Source organism: Triticum aestivum, chromosome 4A (genome assembly GCF_018294505.1).
Source record: "Triticum aestivum cultivar Chinese Spring chromosome 4A, IWGSC CS RefSeq v2.1, whole genome shotgun sequence".
NCBI lineage: Eukaryota > Viridiplantae > Streptophyta > Magnoliopsida > Poales > Poaceae > Triticum > Triticum aestivum.
In genome coordinates this window covers 716,515,411-716,539,130 of record NC_057803.1, presented here as the reverse complement: position 1 = coordinate 716,539,130, position 23,720 = coordinate 716,515,411, and the positions used below count along the sequence as shown (strand labels likewise).

General features: G+C 46.4%; 1 protein-coding gene across 1 annotated transcript; it reads right to left on the bottom strand.

Annotated features, from left to right (window-relative positions):
* Nucleotides 1-19,392: 19,392 nt before the first annotated feature.
* Nucleotides 19,393-22,044, bottom strand: LOC123083359 (chaperone protein ClpB1-like). The gene is made up of 6 exons (XM_044505421.1): nt 21,083-22,044; nt 20,809-20,927; nt 20,356-20,696; nt 20,005-20,275; nt 19,729-19,926; nt 19,393-19,647 (listed from the first exon to the last, which is right to left on the bottom strand). The coding sequence occupies exons 1-6, from the start codon at nt 21,900-21,902 to the stop codon at nt 19,465-19,467; spliced, it is 1,932 nt and encodes a 643-aa protein (XP_044361356.1). The 5' UTR covers nt 21,903-22,044; the 3' UTR covers nt 19,393-19,464.
* Between the last annotated feature and the right edge of the window lie 1,676 nt (nt 22,045-23,720).

Here is a 23,720-nt window from a genome sequence, read left to right as displayed (position 1 = left end):
GGAGTGCGAGGGATTCTTTGCAGGGGGTGTTCTTTTTTGAAGCATAAGTTGCCTTTCTTTTAGCACTTAACTCCCCCTTCTCTTTGCTGCATGCCCTCCATTCTCGCAGCGTGTTTTTTTTCTACAAGATTGATCGTTCCATGCTCTAGATGTTTCCGATATTTTGCTCGCCTCTTAGCATTTGATTTCTCCATTTGATTGGGAGTTAAGTTAGTTCTGCGCTAGGTACCACTATGCTTCATAGGAAGTTGGTTATCATGAATGATATCCGTGCTGATGATATCTGTGCTGATTGTAGTGGTATGAGGCAATACCACCTCATCTTGTGACAATGACGTATAAGTGGAGCTAGTTGGGTCGGCTGGTTATACAACAGCATAAAACGCTAATTAGTACTGAATTAATTGGTCATTGATAAAAAAGGTAACCATAGTTTATGTAGGTAATATCAGCTGACCCCACCCGTCCATTTTCTTAAGGTCTTAATGTATAATCAAAAGTGATATGAGCTTGTGTTGCATGCTTACTTACTAAAAATATGTATTAAAAAACATTAGGAATATATATAGTATCAAAAGGTAGCTGAATTAAAAAGCATTCTAACCTAAAATTGTTCGGGCAGGAAGGTTATCATCTTTCTGCTTCACGGTAGTTCGCCCTTGAGCCTTTTTCTGGCTATTTTTTCGAGAAGGAGCATAGAGTGAGCTTGCACCCCATTAGTGATATCACTGAGAGCGCTCCGTCGAACATTTTGCATACCTGATATATGGTTGCAGGTGTCATACTGACGGAATCTCAGATAATAATCATTCTGTTATGAACAAAGGGTGAATATTCAATAGACGTCTGGCCTGTAATATAGAAATAGTTGTCAGGACCCCGACTCGATGCCACATAGATCTAGCATGTAACACTTCATATCACTTTGCGGCCTCACGCACGGTATTCCCACGGGTGTCGCCTTACCTTTACCCGGGACCGTTTGCGCCTTTTGGCACACGTATATGACAGTGTCGCTAGCATCCATATGATAAGGAGCCCGGGCTGACATGGCTAGTCGTAAACCCAAAGTGGCACAAACTTACAGGGACATGCATCCATGACCCAGCATCGAACGTGTCGGTCATCAGCGAGTGAATCCAGGCTGTAGCACTGGGCTAGCAGGACTCCGGTGAACCGGGCTGTAGCGGGCTAACAGGACTCTGGTATTCATCGCGTGACATTTCCCCGAAGGGACAGACACAGGAACGAAGAAGGACACATGCCGGCCAGCCTAAGTGTTCCGGAGCAGTAGCAAGCTACCATGGCTCGGTGGAAACACTAGGAGACATTTCCCGGTAAGAGAGGCTACTGAAGATAAATGACTAGATAGTCAGATCCCACACATACCAAGCATTTCAATAACATACACACAATATGCTCGATATGTGCAAACACAACATGGCATCACAACATGACTCTATGACTCAAGTAATTTAATCAATAGGCTCCGAGGAGCGAGATATTACAAACATGGGTCTCATGACACAACAATCAAAGCATACAAGTCAAAGCACAAGCGGAAGCTATCATGTCTGAGTACAGACATCTATAAATGAAAAAGGCTGAGAAGCCTGACTATCTACCAGATCCTGCCGAGGGCACAAGATCGTAGCTGAGGTAACAAGCTAAACGTCGAAGTCCACGCGGAACTACTAGCGAGACCGAAGTCTCTCTGCAAAAACATAAATAGGCAAACGTGAGTACAAATGTACCCAGCAAGACTTACATCAGAACTAACTACATATGCTTCATTATCAACAAAGGGGATGGTGGGGTTTAACTGCAGCAAGCCAGCTTTGACTCGGTGGCTATCCTGAACTACGACTGCAAGTAACTCTTTTGAGGTGGCGCACACGAGTCCACATATTCCCCATATCAATACACCACTATGGAATCGCTCCCGTCTCCCTACGAGAACGCCATCCATAGCACTCACGCTTATCTTGCGTATTTTAGAGTATCCACTTTCACTTGTCTATGAACTGATATAAGCAACCCAGAAGTCCTTTTCCGCGGACACGGCTATTCGAATAGATGATGATAACCCTGCAGGGGTGTACTTCTTCATACATGTTTCCACCACTTAGCGTCTGCACACGACATGTGCTCGGCAGACTTTAAGCGAAAGCCGACGTGGGTGTAGACCACGACCTACCTAAACACTCAAGTCTCTAGTCCAGGTTTATCGCCTATTCGGGTTCCATCCATGAGGAGATCCGGCCGGAGTTTCGCTCACAGCCCCAAACGACGTGAACAGGGTTCCGTGACACCAAACGGGCGCCCGGTTTACCCGGCCACGTGCCTACCGCATCACAGCCCACCCCTACGGTCAGCGCTGTCCACGGCCTCCAGCATACTACAAACACCAGAAACTACTTGCAACTCCTGGACAGAGGACAAGGGTGAATAAGAAGTCGAGCGGGGTCATATTTCAGGGCCCAATGTATGGTAGTAGCTGAATCATGGATCACAAACACAGAACTCAGTTCCTGAGGACGGCTACAATGAGACAACCCACCATGTACTCCTACATGGCCTCTCACCGCCTCCTTTACCAAATCGTGTTCACACACTTAGCTCACACACAGTAGGACATGTTCACACGCCTCTGATTCATCCCCGATGAATCAGACCTGACTCAACTCTAAGCAGTAGCAGGCATGACAAACAAACATGAATGAGTAGGCACAACAGGGCTCAAACAACTCCTACTCATGCTAGTGGGTTTCATCTATTTACTGTGGCAATGACAGGTCATGCAGAGGATGAAGGGGTTCAGCTACCGCAGCAAGTAACAGATGAATCGGTGTTGTCCTAATGCATTAAAAGAGAGCAGGAGCGAGAGAGTAGGATTGTATCGGAATGAACAAGGGGGTTTTGCTTGCCTGGCACTTCTGAAGATAACATTGAGTCTTCATCAGTGTCAACGATCACATCCTCGGTATCACGTCTATCGAGAGGGGACAAATACCGGCAACACAGAAGGAAACACAATCAATGCAATGCACAATATGATGCATGATCATGACATAGCAAAATGAATGTGTTTTGGGATAATGCATCTAGCAACAAGTTAAATGAAGTTGGTTTGAATACAAGATTCAAATTCAAACTCCATATGTGATTATTTAAATGCCCTTTAATTGATTTGTGCTAAACAGCAGCTATAAGTTGTTCTAACATGCATGATAATGATACAGATGGATTCCTTGAATTTTTCTGATAATTTTTCATATATAAATTATTTAATTTGGAGTTACGGTTAATTTTCTATGATTTATTGAAGTTTTAGGCATTTTCTGGAATTTCAGAATTAAATTAAATCTAGAAAATACTTATTGCGTCAGCCCCACGTCACAGTGACGTCAACAGGGTCAACTGGGCGCCTCCAGGTCAAACCTGACCTGTGGGACCCATATGTCAGTGTCACAGGAGTTAACCCCGGTCAAACCCAGCGCTGACTGGGGTTTGACCAGGGGTGGGGCCTACTGTCAGTGGGTCAGTGGCTTAACTAAAAGTAGTTATTAACTTAACCAAAGTTAGCAGGGGCCGGGCCCACCTGTCATGGACCTAGGGGAGGTCAAACCCCTGGTCAGCCGAGGCTAACACGCCGGCGGCTCGTCGCCGGTGAAGCCCGAGACGGCGGAGGGGGTCGGAATTCCTCCTCCGGCGACCAAATGGCCGGCGGAGGGCAGCTACGCGTAGCTGGGAGTCGCCCGCATCCATTTGTGCAAACGGCAGGGGCTGAGGTGGCTCGAGCTCACCGGAACGGGGTCCGCGGCGGCGACCGGAGTTCGGGCCAGCACGGGCACGGGGCTACGCTTAGCGAGCGAGCGAACTGAGAGGCTGGGCGGGCTCCTGGGAGATCCACAAGCTCGAGGTCGTGCTCGGACGCGAGTTCGGTGACCTGCAACGACGGCGGCGACATCGCCGGCGGAGCCGAGCTCGCGGCTCCGGTGGAATCGAGGCTACAGGGCGCAATCGAAGGGGAAAAGAGGGAGGGGAGGCGTGGGAGCTCACAGCGGTGCCGTAGGGGTGGTTAGCCGGCTCGGGGACGCGACGATGGTGGTGAATTGATGATGAAGATCCTCGGCGGCCGGCGATGGAAACGGCGATGGTGGCGGCGTTGCAGCACGTCCGGGAGGTCCGTAGCTCAACGAGGAGGTGGAGGGGGTTGTGGCGGAGCTCGCAAGCACAGCGAGGGGTCGAGGGGGAGACGGTGGCTGCGGTGGTGCTCGTCGGTGGCGGCGGCTCCGCTCGGGTCCGAGAGGGAGAGAGAAACAGAGGAGGGGGAGAGCTCGGGAGGGAGTGAGGGGCGGTCGGGGAGGCGCGTGGCGTCGTCCGGGCGTCGCTGGGGAGGCCAGGGAGGAAGCAGGAGGTGGCTAGGGGGGGGGAAGCAGGAGGTGGCCGAGGCAGCGTCGGCGAGCGCCACGCCTCGCCTCTGCTCGTCCTCCTGGCAGAGGAGGAAGAGGACAAGGGAGGAGGAGGTGGGCTGGGCCGGCTGGGGAAACTGGGCCGGCTCTGGTGGCTGCGCGGGTAAGGCCAGGTAAGTGGCCCAGGTGGCCTCTCTCCCCTTTATTTTTGTTCTGTTTTATTTTTTTCTATTTCTGCAATTTGTTTTTGATTTGTTTTAAATATCAAATCATTTTATAAAATCCTGGAAATAAATATGGGTGCTTTCTGAATTATTCCAGTGACCCTTATCAATTTTCAGAATTGTTGGAGCATTTAAAAATATTAATAGTATTTAAATGCCCCAATTCAAATACAATATGGATTATTCAAAAATCCATAATGGCCCAAAAATATTGACATCATTTTTGGTAGAGGTTTTTCACCTTTGTCAAAAATCATGAACATTTTTGAAAGCCATTTGGACTTGCTTGAAAGTATTTTAGGTGAACCTAGTGAATTCCTTTAATGCTAGGGTTTGAGCAATCCCCATTTCAAGTTCATTCAAAAGTTAAACATGATGCACACATGAGGCTAGGCTAGAGCAATGCCAGAAGCTAGGGATGTGACAACTCACCCCCACTAAACAAGAATCTCGTCTCGAGATTCAGGCGTAGGGTAAGGTGAAAGGGGAACGCAAACTAGCACAATCTTCACGATCCAGGTTGCACTTCAAATGAACGTTGATTTGAACACCATCTTTGTCTTGTCGTCTTGCTCTGAGAAATCCTGTCAACATGACATGGAGGGAAGAAGGAGACTCTAGAAGGGTCGATCTTCTCGAAGGTCGAACAACTCAGGATTAACTCACGGAATGAGACATAGAACCATCTCTCGAGTTGAGACACGAGATACACATCCATAGGAATGGAGTGAAGCAGATGACGAAGGTTCACTAGGTAGACCACAATTTCACGCTTAAGAAGGTGGTAAACGATTGTCAACGTAGCGAGGAGTTGAGTTGCCATGATACCATAACGATACACCTTAGGGAAGGTGACTCGATGATACATCCCCTTAAGTGGCAAAAAGAATTACTTTTGATTCAAAGATCATTGAAACTCTTTAAACCAGCCTAAGACAATTCTCGAGCGATCGTTTGGAGGGGGTCAGTAGAATGGCATACTCAGACTTGGATGATGTGGATTACCTTGTTGAAGACAACGTAATGGATGAATTTTGCTTATCACCGGAAATGGAAGAGACCCATGGTAGAATGGCACATTGGCGGTGCAAGCTGGAAACAAAATGCAAATGCTGGGAATGATTCTGGTAACTGGTGAAGAACCCAACAATAGAGAGTGAATTCACTGTTGGAGTGGTTATAGCATAACCGAGGAAATCTGGGGCAATCCCAGCTAGTGCCGATGATAACACGTAGCGCTTGTGCGTGCTCTCAAGAACTTGAGCATTTCCACATTCATCAAGGTTTTACCAACATCCGTGTCAAGGGTCCGGTAGCACAACTTACTACCATGATGAATGGTGATGGAGGATGCAGATGCGAAGGAGGATAACACTTTCTCAGATTTCACCTTAGCGAGGCCAAGCAAATAAAATCTGGATGATCGACCGAGAGACATTTAGCACTCCGCTTCTAATGTTCTCCTTGATGTGCTAGTATAACCCATTCATAGATATGGTTTGATATCTAAAACATCAAGTAAAAGGTCGGACTTCGGGAACACAAAAATCCATAGGGGCAACTAGGGAGTAAATCCTACGAAATCCTTATGGGGAGGTGGCCAACTTCCTCAATCAAGATACTACAATAATAGGTCTTCCGGCTGGGTGTGTTGGCCACGACATCCACTTTACCGGTTATCGAGGGACCAATATTATAGTTCTTGGGAAATGTTCCAAACCATCATATCTGCCTGAGATTCAGATCTGGTTGGTGTCAGGATATTCCAGACTCATCGAGTCTAGGAAGAAAATGAAAGTTTGCAACACAAATCGACGAGATGACGTTGCGGGATTCTCGGGAGATGAACTACGATAGCAAGCTCCAAAACATGAGCTGGTTCTGCTACAAACATGTGAACATGTTGTCCAAGACAAGCATGATCACAAGGTAGTCTTATAATAAAACACTACCGAGTTCAGGAGGGGGAACCATCATTAATGACATCGAAGTCTCCACGCGTGGAAGTCCAAAGAGTTCACCTTGGACAGACTCCTTTATCTTTGAACAACTCAATCAGTGGCTTGGTGTGCTCGGAACACATATGGAATGAAGGTTGCAAGTCTCCAGACCACAGAATACTTCGCACGTATGCATGACTGACTTGGGATGATTCCAGAGGAAGCAAAACTAACTTTCTCAAATTCACGGCGGCAACTTTCACCAAATGCACGTGTATAAGAGGAAGTCACTCCTTTCATCAAACAAATACTTCATGAGCTAGCATGAACAAATGCTTTCAAAAGTTTCCAACACTAGCTTAATGTTCAACAAAATCATGGAGGAGATAAGGATGTTGTCAATGGGCTCAACAACAATTCATCTAGGTTTCCTTTTAAAAGGAATTCCATAGTTAAGTGAACAAGTGATAGCATTGGTCAGGCCAAAGATGTAATGGTGTATGCTCGAGGGATCAACCACGAACAAGACAACATTACGAGCATCATTGGTATTGATTTGATTTGACGATAACCCACACTCAAATCAAAGGATTGATAAGGCAATAGGTCCAGCAACTGATCACAGGGACCAACCGATGAAGATATCATCTTTCTTCAACACACACTACACAAGAATATCCCTTTGGAACGAACTAAGTCAGGCAAGCTTTTACCTTCCAACTCTCCAAGTTGTTGTCTAGCTTAACCAACTAGCTCAGGGATATCCATCACAGATTCCTGGAGAAAGGGTGGTTTACAATAAACCAACTTGATCACGAGCTCAACATAGCGGTCAGGTGACAACCTGGTAGTACTTCCGAGAAGATCTTCGGAAAATCACGAACCACCGATATGTTACTAAGCTCGAGAACAATCTTGCTTTTGAGGGCAAGACGATATGATTAATAGAGCGAAGATTTGAATAATCCTAACTCATCGATCGAGGAGTGCACCGAGAACAAGGACTAGGTAGCATGATCAACCTTAGAATGATGATTCAAAACCAGCACGCTAAGAATGAAATTATTGTCCTTTAACTACCAAGCAACGAGGTTGCTGGGAGTATTGATTTCACACATCACAATTCATTTGTCGGTATTCCGGTTGCATCAACACGAGGCCGAGGAATGACTAATGATGGTGAGAAGTATCACTACGTCAAAATTCATGAGAGTTGGTGCAGTTCTCATGACAATACTGACATAAAGGGGGTAATACTCCAAGGTAGAACAGAACCAAAAGCTGGATTAGCATTTAGATCTGCGGAGCACAACTTCTTTGACCCAATCCTGGATATGGAAGAGGTACTGGAGTTTGTTTCTCCAAGTCATTCAGGACAGAATGGCTTGACGGACCACAAGAGTAATAGGCATCGATAAACGAACGCACGCATACTCTTGACTATCAATTGATAGACGAGGGTCAGAATGCAACTACGGAGAACAACTCAAAGGAACATATAATTTTCTGAGTTGTGGATGCATAGATTAGTATGTCGAACCAAGTTCAACATATTTCTTCCGGATAACCCATGCAGAAAGGTAGAACTGGCAGAGTCACGATTTATGAATGGAGAACTCCTCAAGAGTACTCTAATTGTGATCTTTTGATCCAATAAACATCTGCCATAAGCGGTTCATAGTATTTGGAAGAAGAAATACCACGGACCTCGAGGACTATCGCAAAGTTACTAATATCCTGAAGGAACTAGCAAACACTATCAACATGAAGTAAGTAGAGTGAATCTCGGGTTCAAAGCCCAAGGAATAGAATACCTACTACTAAGTGGCATCACGGGATGCTTTCGAGAATAAAAGCCAGAATCATCACACTGGGGATCACAAAACATTGCTAGATTACTAGGTGACTCCCTAAACACCTAGGGCCATAATAGTATCTCCAACATATATGTCAAGGTAACGGAGTACCTCAACTCACTGATTAGTGTGGTTAATCTGGCCCATGGGAACATTGAAACAGGAAGAAAGGATTTGCAATTGCATCAGACTACTTAGAAACCTGGGATGACTCGGACAGCATAACGGCTGTAAATGCTCAGAAAAGATTTGAGACATTCACAAAAATGGTGGCATAACCACTCAGAAGCACAATATCAAGGTCTCGAGATCAATAATTAACATACAGAAGTAGTAGGAACTGAAACGAGGCTTAAGTCCAACAATCTTATAAGTCTACGGATTAGTAACACGTGATCCTGATGGAAAGAAGAGATAGCCTAGTTCTTAATCCCCGCAGGAAAGATAAGATGACTCAGATCAGAAGGCATAAGGTATAAGGAGTAAAAAAGAGCCTTACGTTCCATCCCACAATCAATTCCCTTATATAACTAAAGAATTTCTAGACTCAACTTCGACCAGTTTGGCTTGGTAATCCTACAGGCAGTCAAGCTCTGATACCAACGCTGTCAGGACCCCGACTCGATGCCACATAGATCTAGCATGTAACACTTCATATCACTTTGCGGCCTCACGCACGGTATTCCCACGGGTGTCGCCTTACCTTTGCCCGGGACCGTTTGCGCCTTTTGGCACACGTATATGACAGTGTCGCTAGCATCCATATGATAAGGAGCCCGGGCTGACATGGCTAGTCGTAAACCCAAAGTGGCACAAACTTACAGGGACAGGCATCCATGACCCAGCATCGAACGTGTCGGTCATCAGCGAGTGAATCCAGGCTGTAGCACTGGGCTAGCAGGACTCCGGTGAACCGGGCTGTAGCGGGCTAACAGGACTCTGGTATTCATCGCGTGACATTTCCCCGAAGGGACAGACACAGGAACGAAGAAGGACACATGCCGGCCAGCCTAAGTGTTCCGGAGCAGTAGCAAGCTACCATGGCTCGGTGGAAACACTAGGAGACATTTCCCGGTAAGAGAGGCTACTGAAGATAAACGACTAGATAGTCAGATCCCACACATACCAAGCATTTCAATAACATACACACAATATGCTCGATATGTGCAAACACAACATGGCATCACAACATGACTCTATGACTCAAGTAATTTAATCAATAGGCTCCGAGGAGCGAGATATTACAAACATGGGTCTCATGACCCAACAATCAGAGCATACAAGTCAAAGCACAAGCGGAAGCTATCATGTCTGAGTACAGACATCTATAAATGAAAAAGGCTGAGAAGCCTGACTATCTACCAGATCCTGCCGAGGGCACAAGATCGTAGCTGAGGTAACAAGCTAAACGTCGAAGTCCACGCGGAACTACTAGCGAGACCGAAGTCTCTCTGCAAAAACATAAATAGGCAAACGTGAGTACAAATGTACCCAGCAAGACTTACATCAGAACTAACTACATATGCTTCATTATCAACAAAGGGGATGGTGGGGTTTAACTGCAGCAAGCCAGCTTTGACTCGGTGGCTATCCTGAACTACGACTGCAAGTAACTCTTTTGAGGTGGCGCACACGAGTCCACATATTCACCATATCAATACACCACTATGGAATCGCTCCCGTCTCCCTACGAGAACGCCATCCATAGCACTCACGCTTATCTTGCGTATTTTAGAGTATCCACTTTCACTTGTCTATGAACTGATATAAGCAACCCAGAAGTCCTTTTCCGCGGACACGGCTATTCGAATAGATGATGATAACCCTGCAGGGGTGTACTTCTTCATACATGTTTCCACCACTTAGCGTCTGCACACGACATGTGCTCGGCAGACTTCAAGCGAAAGCCGACGTGGGTGTAGACCACGACCTACCTAAACACTCAAGTCTCTAGTCCAGGTTTATCGCCTATTCGGGTTCCATCCATGAGGAGATCCGGCCGGAGTTTCGCTCACAGCCCCAAACGATGTGAACAGGGTTCCGTGACACCAAACGGGCGCCCGGTTTACCCGGCCACGTGCCTACCGCATCACAGCCCACCCCTACGGTCAGCGCTGTCCACGGCCTCCAGCATACTACAAACACCAGAAACTACTTGCAACTCCTGGACAGAGGACAAGGGTGAATAAGAAGTCGAGCGGGGTCATATTTCAGGGCCCAATGTATGGTAGTAGCTGAATCATGGATCACAAACACAGAACTCAGTTCCTGAGGACGGCTACAATGAGACAACCCACCATGTACTCCTACATGGCCTCTCACCGCTACCTTTACCAAATCGTGTTCACACACTTAGCTCACACACAGTAGGACATGTTCACACGCCTCTGATTCATCCCCGATGAATCAGACCTGACTCAACTCTAAGCAGTAGCAGGCATGACAAACAAACATGAATGAGTAGGCACAACAGGGCTCAAACAACTCCTACTCATGCTAGTGGGTTTCATCTATTTACTGTGGCAATGACAGGTCATGCAGAGGATGAAGGGGTTCAGCTACCGCAGCAAGTAACAGATGAATCGGTGTTGTCCTAATGCATTAAAAGAGAGCAGGAGCGAGAGAGTAGGATTGTATCGGAATGAACAAGGGGGTTTTGCTTGCCTGGCACTTCTGAAGATAACATTGAGTCTTCATCAGTGTCAACGATCACATCCTCGGTATCACGTCTATCGAGAGGGGACAAATACCGGCAACACAGAAGGAAACACAATCAATGCAATGCACAATATGATGCATGATCATGACATAGCAAAATGAATGTGTTTTGGGCTAATGCATCTAGCAACAAGTTAAATGAAGTTGGTTTGAATACAAGATTCAAATTCAAACTCCATATGTGATTATTTAAATGCCCTTTAATTGATTTGTGCTAAACAGCAGCTATAAGTTGTTCTAACATGCATGAAAATGGTACAGATGGATTCCTTGAATTTTTCTGATAATTTTTCATATATAAATTATTTAATTTGGAGTTACGGTTAATTTTCTATGATTTATTGAAGTTTTAGGCATTTTCTGGAATTTCAGAATTAAATTAAATCCAGAAAATACTTATTGCGTCAGCCCCACGTCACAGTGACGTCAGCAGGGTCAACTGGGCGCCTCCAGGTCAAACCTGACCTGTGGGACCCATATGTCAGTGTCACAGGAGTTAATCCCGGTCAAACCCAGCGCTGACTGGGGTTTGACCAGGGGTGGGGCCTACTGTCAGTGGGTCAGTGGCTTAACTAAAAGTAGTTATTAACTTAACCAAAGTTAGCAGGGGCCGGGCCCACCTGTCATGGACCTAGGGGAGGTCAAACCCCTGGTCAGCCGAGGCTAACACGCCGGCGGCTCGTCGCCGGTGAAGCCCGAGACGGCGGAGGGGGTCGGAATTCCTCCTCCGGCGACCAAATGGCCGGCGGAGGGCAGCTACGCGTAGCTGGGAGTCGCCCGCATCCATTTGTGCAAACGGCAGGGGCTGAGGTGGCTCGAGCTCACCGGAACGGGGTCCGCGGCGGCGACCGGAGTTCGGGCCAGCACGGGCACGGGGCTACGCTTAGCGAGCGAGCGAACTGAGAGGCTGGGCGGGCTCCTGGGAGATCCACAAGCTCGAGGTCGTGCTCGGACGCGAGTTCGGTGACCTGCAACGACGGCGGCGACATCGCCGGCGGAGCCGAGCTCGCGGCTCCGGTGGAATCGAGGCTACAGGGCGCAATCGAAGGGGAAAAGAGGGAGGGGAGGCGTGGGAGCTCACAGCGGTGCCGTAGGGGTGGTTAGCCGGCTCGGGGACGCGACGATGGTGGTGAATTGATGATGAAGATCCTCGGCGGCCGGCGATGGAAACGGCGATGGTGGCGGCGTTGCAGCACGTCCGGGAGGTCCGTAGCTCAACGAGGAGGTGGAGGGGGTTGTGGCGGAGCTCGCAAGCACAGCGAGGGGTCGAGGGGGAGACGGTGGCTGCGGTGGTGCTCGTCGGTGGCGGCGGCTCCGCTCGGGTCCGAGAGGGAGAGAGAAACAGAGGAGGGGGAGAGCTCGGGAGTGAGTGAGGGGCGGTCGGGGAGGCGCGTGGCGTCGTCCGGGCGTCGCTGGGGAGGCCAGGGAGGAAGCAGGAGGTGGCTAGGGGGGGGGGAAGCAGGAGGTGGCCGAGGCAGCGTCGGCGAGCGCCACGCCTCGCCTCTGCTCGTCCTCCCGGCAGAGGAGGAAGAGGACAAGGGAGGAGGAGGTGGGCTGGGCCGGCTGGGGAAACTGGGCCGGCTCTGGTGGCTGCGCGGGTAAGGCCAGGTAAGTGGCCCAGGTGGCCTCTCTCCCCTTTATTTTTGTTCTGTTTTATTTTTTTCTATTTCTGCAATTTGTTTTTGATTTGTTTTAAATATCAAATCATTTTATAAAATCCTGGAAATAAATATGGGTGCTTTCTGAATTATTCCAGTGACCCTTATCAATTTTCAGAATTGTTGGAGCATTTAAAAATATTAATAGTATTTAAATGCCCCAATTCAAATACAATATGGATTATTCAAAAATCCATAATGGCCCAAAAATATTGACATCATTTTTGGTAGAGGTTTTTCACCTTTGTCAAAAATCATGAACATTTTTGAAAGCCATTTGGACTTGCTTGAAAGTATTTTAGGTGAACCTAGTGAATTCCTTTAATGCTAGGGTTTGAGCAATCCCCATTTCAAGTTCATTCAAAAGTTAAACATGATGCACACATGAGGCTAGGCTAGAGCAATGCCAGAAGCTAGGGATGTGACAATAGTCGTACCCGACGTGTCAACGGCAGGCATATTTTGATGGAGATGCTTGCCGTCGTGTTCATCATATTTTTTTCGATAACCATCTACCCCTGGAGCTTTCAACTGTTCCTTGTTAATGTCAGCATTTTCCTTGTTCTTAAGATACGTTGCCCACCTCCGCGCATTTATTAGCTCTTTCTTGTCATCTAGTAATAGACGCATGAAGTTGTGAGAGTAGAACATGAAGTATAACACATTGTTTTGATTTAAAACCAAACAATCATACCAGATGTTGAATGGTCAGGTTGACTTCCATGTTGTTCATTTTCTGCTTCCTCCTCTTTTTTCCTCCGATACGCAGCTCGCCTCTTGGCGTTTATCTGCTCCCTGTTTTCATCAGACAGGATAACTTTCTTAGATGGTCTGGAGACACTCACGACACATCCTTTAGTCATGTGCTCTGATGTTGAACCGGATTGTGGTAAAACTTGAGGAGTTGCATTCATGTTTACGTGATTTCCTCCATATATATGTGTCAAATCTAGAGCCTCTGGAACAAATCCAAAGCAAAATGATAATATTCTTAGTATGTTAATGAACATCTGCAACGCAACCTCTATAAGATAGTTACGGTTCACAACGAAAGACCAATCTTGTAATACCGTTTACACTCTGTGCTACGGCTGCGGCCAACTCGTCAGTGAGACAACTAAGAGACACAAACGTTGATGAGGTTGCCGGAGTGCCCGCTTGATGCAAAAATAACCGATAGTGATCATAACGGGTCGGTTTAGTGCTATCCAAAGAGTAGAGAGTACTCAGTAAGTTTTATACTAACCTGATTTCAGTTCGGAAGGCCACGTTACACATGTGATATCACCATTAGTGGGTTGAGGAACAACATCAACTGCGGCTTGTTCACTGATGGACTGATCTGAAATTGGTTAATACAAGTAAATCGACGATTTAATAATAGATGCAGCAAGGTGTGAGAGTAGTCAAAGCAGGAGTGCACTTTGTTTTAATTAAAAATCAAACAATTATACCAGATGTTGACCCGTAAGCTTGATTCTCATGATAAGTTTCTTTGCTTCCTCCTCTTTCTTCCGCCGATAAGTAGCTCGCCTCTTGGCGTTTATCTGCTCCCTTTTTTCATCAGTTAAGTTACCGTTTTTAGTTTGTTTGGTGGCATTCTCGAAAGATACCGTAGTCATGTGCTCGGACGTTGGAAGGGTTTGGGATAAAACTTGAGCAGCTGACATAGTGGACAGGTGTATTATTCCATCATTAGGAGACACAACAAAATCATCTGGAACAGAGCAAAAGCAACATGATATTGTTCTTAGACTGTTCTTGAACATCTGAAACACAGCCTCTATAAGCATGATAAATAACCGAGATTGCCGGGTCTCCTTTTCAATATGTTTTTTGCTCACCTGAGTTCAGATCGGCAGCTTGATTCTCATGATCAAGTTTCTTTGCTTCCTCCTCTTTCTTCCGCCGATAAGTAGTTCGCCTCTTGGCGTTTATCTGCTCCCTTTTTTCATCAATTAAGATACTTTTTTTAGTTTGTTTGGTGACATTGTCGAAAGGTCCTGTAGTCATGTGCTCGGATGCTGGAAGGGTTTGGGATAAAACTTGAGCAACTGACATAGTGGACAGGTGTATTCCTCCATCATTAGGAGTCTGGTCTGTTTAGGTATGGAGTGGCCTGGAGCATGGTTCATAAAAATAACTGAGATTGAAGTCATGAACTTAAGAGAATAAAATGATGAGTACTCTATCCGCACAGCCTCATACCTGGACTAATAGGGTGATTATCAACAACGTTTGTCCCATCCATCTGATATCCAATAACTTCAGTACCCATAAGTTCATTATGAAGAATAACCGATTGACCAGACGGTTCAAGTGTCAGCCCATCTGAGTGTCATTCATACAAGTAAGCGAGACCATTTCGATAAATAAATAGTATTAAATATTGTTAAATTGAAAATCCAAATGTCATAAATGGATCCGCGCATTGTTCTCACCATCATTTGTCCAATCCAAATTATCTGAAACAACGACATTTAAGGAAATCACAATCGGGATATAGCTTGACATGTAGGCAAGTTTTTAGTCAAAGATTTACCTCTTGGTTCGCCCGATGCTGTTGTATGTTCCGCAGTTTTGCTTTGTAGATTCCCCATACTAACCTACAAGCAAACATTTCATAATATTAACAATGGCTTATGAACTATAGTTGTTTATCATGGTTAATGATCTTAGCTTGTTTTGTTTCATAATGAAGTTGTCTACCGTCACTCATTTAATTTGTTATCCCCTTCTAGACGCCCCCAGGATCCAACTCCTAGCCTCCGTGTTGGGAGGTTTTATGTTACCAAACTGCTTCTTAATTGTTTGATCTATTTTGTGGTTTCATGCACTTTCGTTTGTGAACTTGGAGACAACTTGGAGACTATGCTAATTGGACAGGCTGCTTATTGGCAGTGCAAAGTAACCAGAACAAGCCACACAACCAAGGTCTCAAAGTAAGTAAAAGCAGCACAATCTATATGCATTATATGTACATCGGTATGATATGCTCATTTCCTCACTGTGATTATGACTGAGAACATAGTATTCTGGACTATCCTAATTGGACTATGCTAATTCTGTACTATGCTAATTGGACTATGAAGCCACACAACCAATCTTTATTGGTGGTTTTTTTACTTAGTAATGTTGGTTTCTTAGTGTTTTTAGGACTGATATTTATTCCAGCTGCACTTTATGGAAATATATTAAACTAAATAGTAGACACTGTTCGATATAGTCACTGTTCGATCTTTCTTGCAATTTCTGAAAACAAGTTTGTGTCTTACTACCGCTTCTTGAATTTGTGCCAACTATACAGACACTCTGCTGAACTGGGATCTTGGTATTTAACCATGATAAGCTAAAGATATACATCAATATGTTTAATGAAGTCACTGTTGCAAATTCCAGAACTGGCATACCATGCTCCAGGAATTGAAGGTCGTCTGCTTGATGTATATGTCATCTAACTATGCCCACATTGAGCATTCCAAGTAAGCACAAGCAACCATCTCAAATATCCTAATTGGACTATGCTAATTCTGTACTATGCTGATTGGCCTACCATGCTTCAGCAAAGATAGTCATAAACGAGTATGAACTATTTTATTTACATAGGTAATGAGCAGAAGTTGCAATACGTACAGCAAAAGTTGGATCCTGGGCGCGTCCAGAAGGGGATCACGGTGTCACGTAGACGGGGTCGCGGCCCACACCAGATCGCTTCGCGTCTGCTGAACCGATCCCACAGCAGATCGCCGACTCCTGAGATGTTTTTTTGTATGGCCTTAAGTATGAATTATTCAGTATGAAACAATGTGTATGAATTATTAAGTATGAACTTGCAGTACTCTAAGTGAAAGAGGAGAAGCGCCGGTTGAGACCCTGTGGGTGGTAAATAGGTGGCCGTCGTCGGATCGGGTTCGTGATCGCCGGCGAACACGAACTGCGGGATCGTGGCCCCGTGTCCTCGCCCGATCCAACAGCTCGCCGCCGCCTCCTGCAAGTGCGACGGCGAAAGGATGGATCCGCCGCCTCGTGCAAGTGCGTTTGCGAAGGGATGGATCTGCCGCGACGCGGCGCAGGGATGGATCCGCCGCGGTCTGGTCGTACGGGTGGATCTGGCGTGCGATCCGGCGGCGGCGGAGTACGATCTGTGTGAACCAGGGATCGATCCCAGTTTTTTTTTGCACAGTTTTTTATCGTTCGATTTATGCTGGTATGGTACGATGACGAAAAAACCCGACGGTGGGAGTATGACGAAAAAAACCCAATGAAAATTGACCGCACGACTATTCACCAAGTCGTCCATTAGGAGTAGAGATATGGTAGATTTTTTACTAGCAATCCTCCAGCAACCAATCTAGTATATGATAATAAAGTGAAGCCTGTATTTGCCGTCATCTATGCCTTCCTTTCCACAATCTTTGCACAAATAAGCAAGAGCGTAATATTTGATTAATGAATGGTGATAAGTATATAAATAAAGAGTAATTAAGGATGTGCATAATATGATAGTAGTAGTATAATATAGATAAAGAGTAAATTAATGATATGAATAATATTCGTACAAATTTGAAAAGAAATTATTTGCAATCAGTGCATGAGGATAAGTAACCAAATGATAATTGTAATAAATGATATTCGTACAAATTTGGAAAGAAATAATATAATGTATTAATTCTTTTACCCTCCATCTCTGGTTTTTCTCTCACGAGTATCCCAAAAAACAGCCCAATTCTTATGCATACTAGTACAATGCCCGTGCGTTGCCACGGGCTTTAAAGTTTTTTAAGATAAAATTCACGGAGCTAAAGACTAACCGAGAACAATACTGTCTCAGCTAACATACATTTTTTTTTACAATCAATGATACTACTAAAGACTAACCGAGAACAATACCGTCTCAGCTAACATACTTTTTTTTGGACAATCAACGAACAAACGTAGTATCGAACACAATAATGTTAGAGCATTTACATCCAGTCCCCTCCAATCATCTTGTTATGGAGCTGATTTTCAAGCCAGAAGGTGTAACCCACAACATTATTGAGATGTAGCTTTCTGAAGGTATCAACGAAGCCTCTCATATATTGTTGTTTTCTCATATTTTTCTCTCTGCAATGGTAAAACCTGCAGCCTCTGATTTGGCCTGAAAATCATTGTTGAATAAGGAACTTCACATGTTAATTAAGAAAGGAAACTCGTGCATTGATAAGAGAATTTTGGATAATGTCTATGGATTTCAAACAGAAAGCTAGATAAGTAAACACACTTCTATAAAGTCGCTGAAACATGGATCCATCAACCCTGTAAACCTGAAGATCAAGTGAAGAAAAATTAAAATAGGAACTTCTCATCATCAAGTAAAAGTTTAGGAAGTCACTGGAACATGGATCCCAAGATCAAGTGAAGAACAATGGAATTAATACATAAAGTAGCAATGATAATTGAAGGGAAGATCAGCCATGCCAATCTACGTAAAGCAATCCGAAGTAATAATCTTGCCCTCCTAATCAGGCTAAGCTATGCTAACTCTGTATTGGATAGGGTATGGTTTTAGCTATGAGTTCACCACAGTACTACATGATATGTAGAGCAAGCATTAGGCTTAATCCAAGAATAAGAAGTGCGCCGCTGCAATGCAGTTAATTACAATTGTTAGTTAGTTTGGCATACTATTAGAGAAACCCACCAGAATTTAAACCGGTCCTGTTGCTTATCTTTGGGCAAGGTGGGACTAAAGTTTTGCTAAGAGCCGGAGCTTTGCCGAGAGCTGCTCTCGGCAAAGCATTGCTACCATGACCGTGCCATTATTCGCCGCCGGATGAGCCACGTGGCAACACGTTGCCGTGTGACAGTTGTTTGGCTGCCGGCAAATAGTGCCTTTGCCGAGTGTCCACGTGTTGCAGAGTATGACTCTCAGCAATATCATGTTTTTGCGGAGTTGCCCCTATTGCCGAGAGGTACTCTTGGTGTCTGTAATTTTGCAGAGCGCCTGTGCTTTAGCTCTCAGCGAAGAGCCTGGCACCCGGCGTATAAGGAAATTCGAGGAGTGTAGACCGTATGCTAAGAGTCACCACCTATGGGAAGGGAAGACGAGGGGCCCTATTGGATCCTGCAGGTCGATGTTCTCATCGCCGAGTATTGTCAGTTCCACCGGTAACTTCCACGATGAGGACAAGGGTGTGAAAAAGAGCAATCACTATTTATGTTTGTTCCCGGGCCGCTGATCTTATCTGAGTACCATGGTTTGTGCTCGACGAGTCATTGTTTTGCTGAGAATTTAGTGTGTAAAAGTTGTGCGTCTGGATTATAATTTGTAATAATCCTTACATATTAGTGTTGAAACTGAAATTGTCCTTAAGTTACTAGTTTTAATTATACTTGGAGTGCTCCACCCAGTGTGCACTCTGATGAGAAATTCCAGAAAAATCCATATTTTTTGTGAAGAGAAATAGTAACTTGTTTATACATATTGAAAGTTAAAGAAGAAAAAACAATCAAACAAAGAAACGATAAACACCCGTACGCACTTGTCATTACATTCATTAACCCTTTACAACAATATATGATCACTTCTGTGTACATTACATGCCTATGCATTATGTATGAGCATGCATCTTTCTTCATCTATCAGGGTTGTGACAACGGCCAAAATCATCTCATTGATCTGCCAACTCCTGCTGCTTCTTCAGCACTTGGAACGTTAGCCCCCTCTTATCGTCAGCGGCAGCATCAATGGAGATTGTCGATCCTGCACAGGCTTCTCCGTCGACCAGCATGTCCGAGAGAATCGTGCTCACGTGATTCTGCACCCACCTTCTAATGGGCCTTGCGCCATCCACCTATGAGCGTTGAAGCATTAAAAACTGGACAATGGATCGTCATCTTGTGATGGTTATGAAAAAAAAGCTATATATACTCACCGGGTCATGTGATTGTGACAGAATGACGTCTAGGGCCGCATCAGTTGCAAGTACGGAGACACCCTTGTTAGCTACTGTTGCAATGACATTGTTCATCTGGATTTTCACAATCTTCCTCAGTTCATTGTGCGAAAGTGGCTCGAATATCACAACCTTACTTAGTCTATTGATAAGTTCAGGCTTGAAGCGCTTCTTAACCTGCATGAACAAGTGTATATAAGATGATCATTGGCTTGCCAATCGAGCATGTTACAAGGATAGTTGGGATTCACAAACCTGATTCATGAGGAGATCTCTTCCAGATTTGATTGTATTTTCGCCCGTGATTCTTGATGGTAGGTGCTCTGCTCCTATATTTGAGGTCATAATGACGATAGTGTTCTTGAAATCTACAACTTGCCCTTTGCCATCGGTCAACATAGCATCGTCGAGCAGCTGGTGAAAAACTTTGAATACCGAGGCATTTGCTTTATCCACTTGGTCGAAAAGGATAACACTATATGGGAGCCTCTTGACTTTCTCGGTGAGTTGTCCATATTCTTCATAGCTTTAGAAAATCAAATATTGTTATTTGAGATATGTGTGTGCCAAGAAACAAAAAGTGTATATCAAGTTTAAGAATCAAACCTTCGAGATCCTCCGGTGAGACGTGACACAGATCCACTATCAGCATATTCCGACATATCAAAGTGAATCAATGCCTTCTCGTTGTCAAATATCTTCTCAGCGAGGGCTTTAGCAAGTTCTGTCTTTCCGACGCCAATCGGGCCCAAAAAGAGGAATGCACTTATCGGTTGTCCGATTTGTCCAAATCCGAGCCTAGAACGTAGGACTGCTTGCGCAACCAAATTAACAGCTTCATCCTGGCCAATAACATGCTCATGCAATTTTTTCGCAATGTGGATCAACTTCTCGTTCTCCTCTTGGTCAAGTGTAGTGAGAGGGATTTTAGTCCATCGGCTCACAACCTTCAAATGAATTTTAGATGTGAGGAACACAACACATTAAAAACATACAGGAATTCCCCGAAAACAAATTACATATGGGAATTAATTATTCACGGATATGATTAGGACTTACCCGTGCTACATGTCCAGGGCCAACAACAATTTCCAGGGTCGTTTGTTTGTCGGCGTGCATCTTTGTTGTAGCGCATGCCTCATCCATAAGATCAATTGCTTTATCAGGGAATTTGCGGCCTGGCAATGATCAGATACATCAATTATGTTCAACCTAAACAATCATATATATAGTACTCTCTCCGTCTCTTTATCAGAGTATTTGTTTATACGGAGGGAGTATAATTAAGGGATACTCTAAGAGTAAACTGAATTCTTGACGTATGTATACGTACCAGTAATGTAGCGGGCAGCCAGATGTGCAGCGGCTACAAGAGCATCATCCTGGATTTTCAAGCCATGGTGCTCTTGGTACCTGTGCTTCAGCCCCTGAAGGATGGCAATGGTCGCATGCACAGTTGGCTCCTCGATGACAACCTTCTGGAACCGCCGCTCAAGTGCGGCGTCTGTGTGAACATATTTTTGATACTCTTCGGAGGTCGTCGCGCCCACGCAACGTATCCGGCCACGGGCCAGCGCCGGCTTGAGGATGTTGGGGGCGTCTACGGGGCCTCCTTTGTGCTCGCCGGCGCCGACGACCATGTGCATCTCGTCGATGAACAAGATGACCTTGCCTTCCGCCTCCTCTGCCTCCTTGATGGCGTCTTTGATGCGCTGCTCAAACATGCCGCGCCAGTGCGTCCCGGCCATCATGGCCCCCATGTCAACCTCGACGATGCGTGCGCCGACAAGCGTGTTGGGGACATTCCCGGTGGCGATGCGCTGTGCGAGGCCCTCAACGATGGCCGTCTTGCCGACCCCCGCGGCGCCGACGAGCGCGGCACAGTTTTTGGTGCGCCGGCAGAGTATGCAGACGAGGCGGTCGATCTCGTCGTTGCGGCCGATGACGGTATCAGTCGTGGCGGCGTCCAAGGTCCTGAGGCTGGCGGTGGCGTCCAGGGGCTTGACGCCGAGGAGTTCGTTGTAGTTGGTGTCAGAAGGGCGTTTGTCGTACTTGAACTCGTCGAGCAACGTCCACGTTGCCCAGGTTAGAGCAGCGCTGGCAACGGCCGATGCTCCGACGAAGAGCATGCTTTCCGGGGAAGACCACGACATAGCTACTATACTCTATGATCGAGCTCTCCAACTGCAAGTGAGGAACAAGAATATGAAAGCGCCGACAAAATCGTTCGATCTGTTTCGATACGACTCTACATGCAGGTGCAGCACAACGATCTGTTTGTATTGCCGACGGCTGTGCTACATCAACGGAGCTTTACGGGGTTTTACGGGCCTTGGCGCCCACCCCCACCAGTTAAAATCAGGGGGGCCCGATTAATTAGAAGGAGATGGTTACTTAGTCCAATTAAAAAGGAACAAGTCAGCAGGTTACTTAGTCTAATTTTTGCTCAACGACCACCTCTCGCAAATTTGAACTGGAATTGGAATTTGGATGTCGATTTTATTTTCTGTTTTTTTTTGTGTGTGTGGAGAAAAGTACGGAACGTTCCTTCGTCCGTTCCTTTGCAACCATCGTGCGTCGCCCCCTCGGTATTTCACCTCGCACAGACTAAACCTGCAGCCGTGTTCTAATAGTAACTTTAGCATACCCCGCAAAAACTTGACCCGTAAAACGTGTTTGTGGTTTTATGGAGATCGCGTTTGCGGGTCAAAAATTAGCGTGGCCAAACAGAAACCATACCTAAAACTGCATAATTTGAAAAAACACTTATGCGGGAGAAATTGCACCTCGTACGCGAGTAGTTCATCTCATACTACATAGATCATGATCAACACACTACAAACATAGTTCATACTACATATTGCGTTAATACTGGGGGTCGGGTCTGACGGCAGCGAGGCCACGGCAACTGACGACGCCGTGGAGGAGAATGACGCTCAATCCTCCTCGCCGGAGCTGCAGAGGTCGATGTACTTCGCCCTCTGCTCCTCGCGGATGCGGCGCCACTCCTCGTACTTCTCCTTGACGACGAGGTTGGCAGCGACCGCCTACCCCTACTCGAGGTCTTCGACCTCCTCGGCGTGACGCCGGCGCTCCGCCTCCTCGCGCAGGCTTCGCTCGACGATGGCGGCCGCAACGGCGTCGACGTCGGCGATGTAGTCTTCCGGCCCGATGACTCGGCGGCGGCCGAGCGGAGCGGGCTCCTCTGGCTCCTCCTTGACGGGGACGAAGTCGAACTCGTATGGCTCCTCCGGTTCCTCCTCGTCCTCCGGCCACTCCTCTTCACGGGGAGAAGGCCCGCGCCAGAGGAGGAGGAGCTCCCGGCGTACGAAGATCTCGCCGAGGAGAAGGACGTGCGCCGGCGCTCGTACTCCTCCGTCTCGCTCCACCGGAAGCTCGCCGGCGGCGACATGCCATGGTTGGTCCACCTCCAGGCCCTGCGCTTCCTCGTGCCGTTTGAGCGGATGCGCCGCTCGCGCTCCGGGTCGCTTCCGCCGCGTCCGGAGCTCCACATGCGGCCCGACATGGCGGCTGGAGGCGGGGAGGTGGTCGCCGGCGACGAGAAATGTGGAGAAGGGGGTGGGGAATCGGAGGGCTAGGCGGCAGCGGGGGATAGGGTTTCGACCCGCAAACGAGCAGCGGAACTGTAGATATAGCGGTCGGGGCGTGCGGTTTGCGGGCAGCGATAAAAACATTTGCGGGCCGGGCGAGTATGCAGGCTCTGTTCTGGCCGAAAATTGGGCCGAGCCCGCATACTCGCCAGAATTTTGCGGGTCTGCGTGTTTTGCGGGGTCGGTTAGAGTAGCTCTAAGAGGCTTCACTAATGTGACCCTTGAGACCGACTGTCGAGGCATTTAACCTCTGGAATACTCGCTACACCGACCGTTCGGTCGCAGTACAGATCTTCGCTGAAATTAGAGAGCTTATTATTAGTTTTTCTTCTTTTGTTGTTATGAGAGCGGCAAACGGTT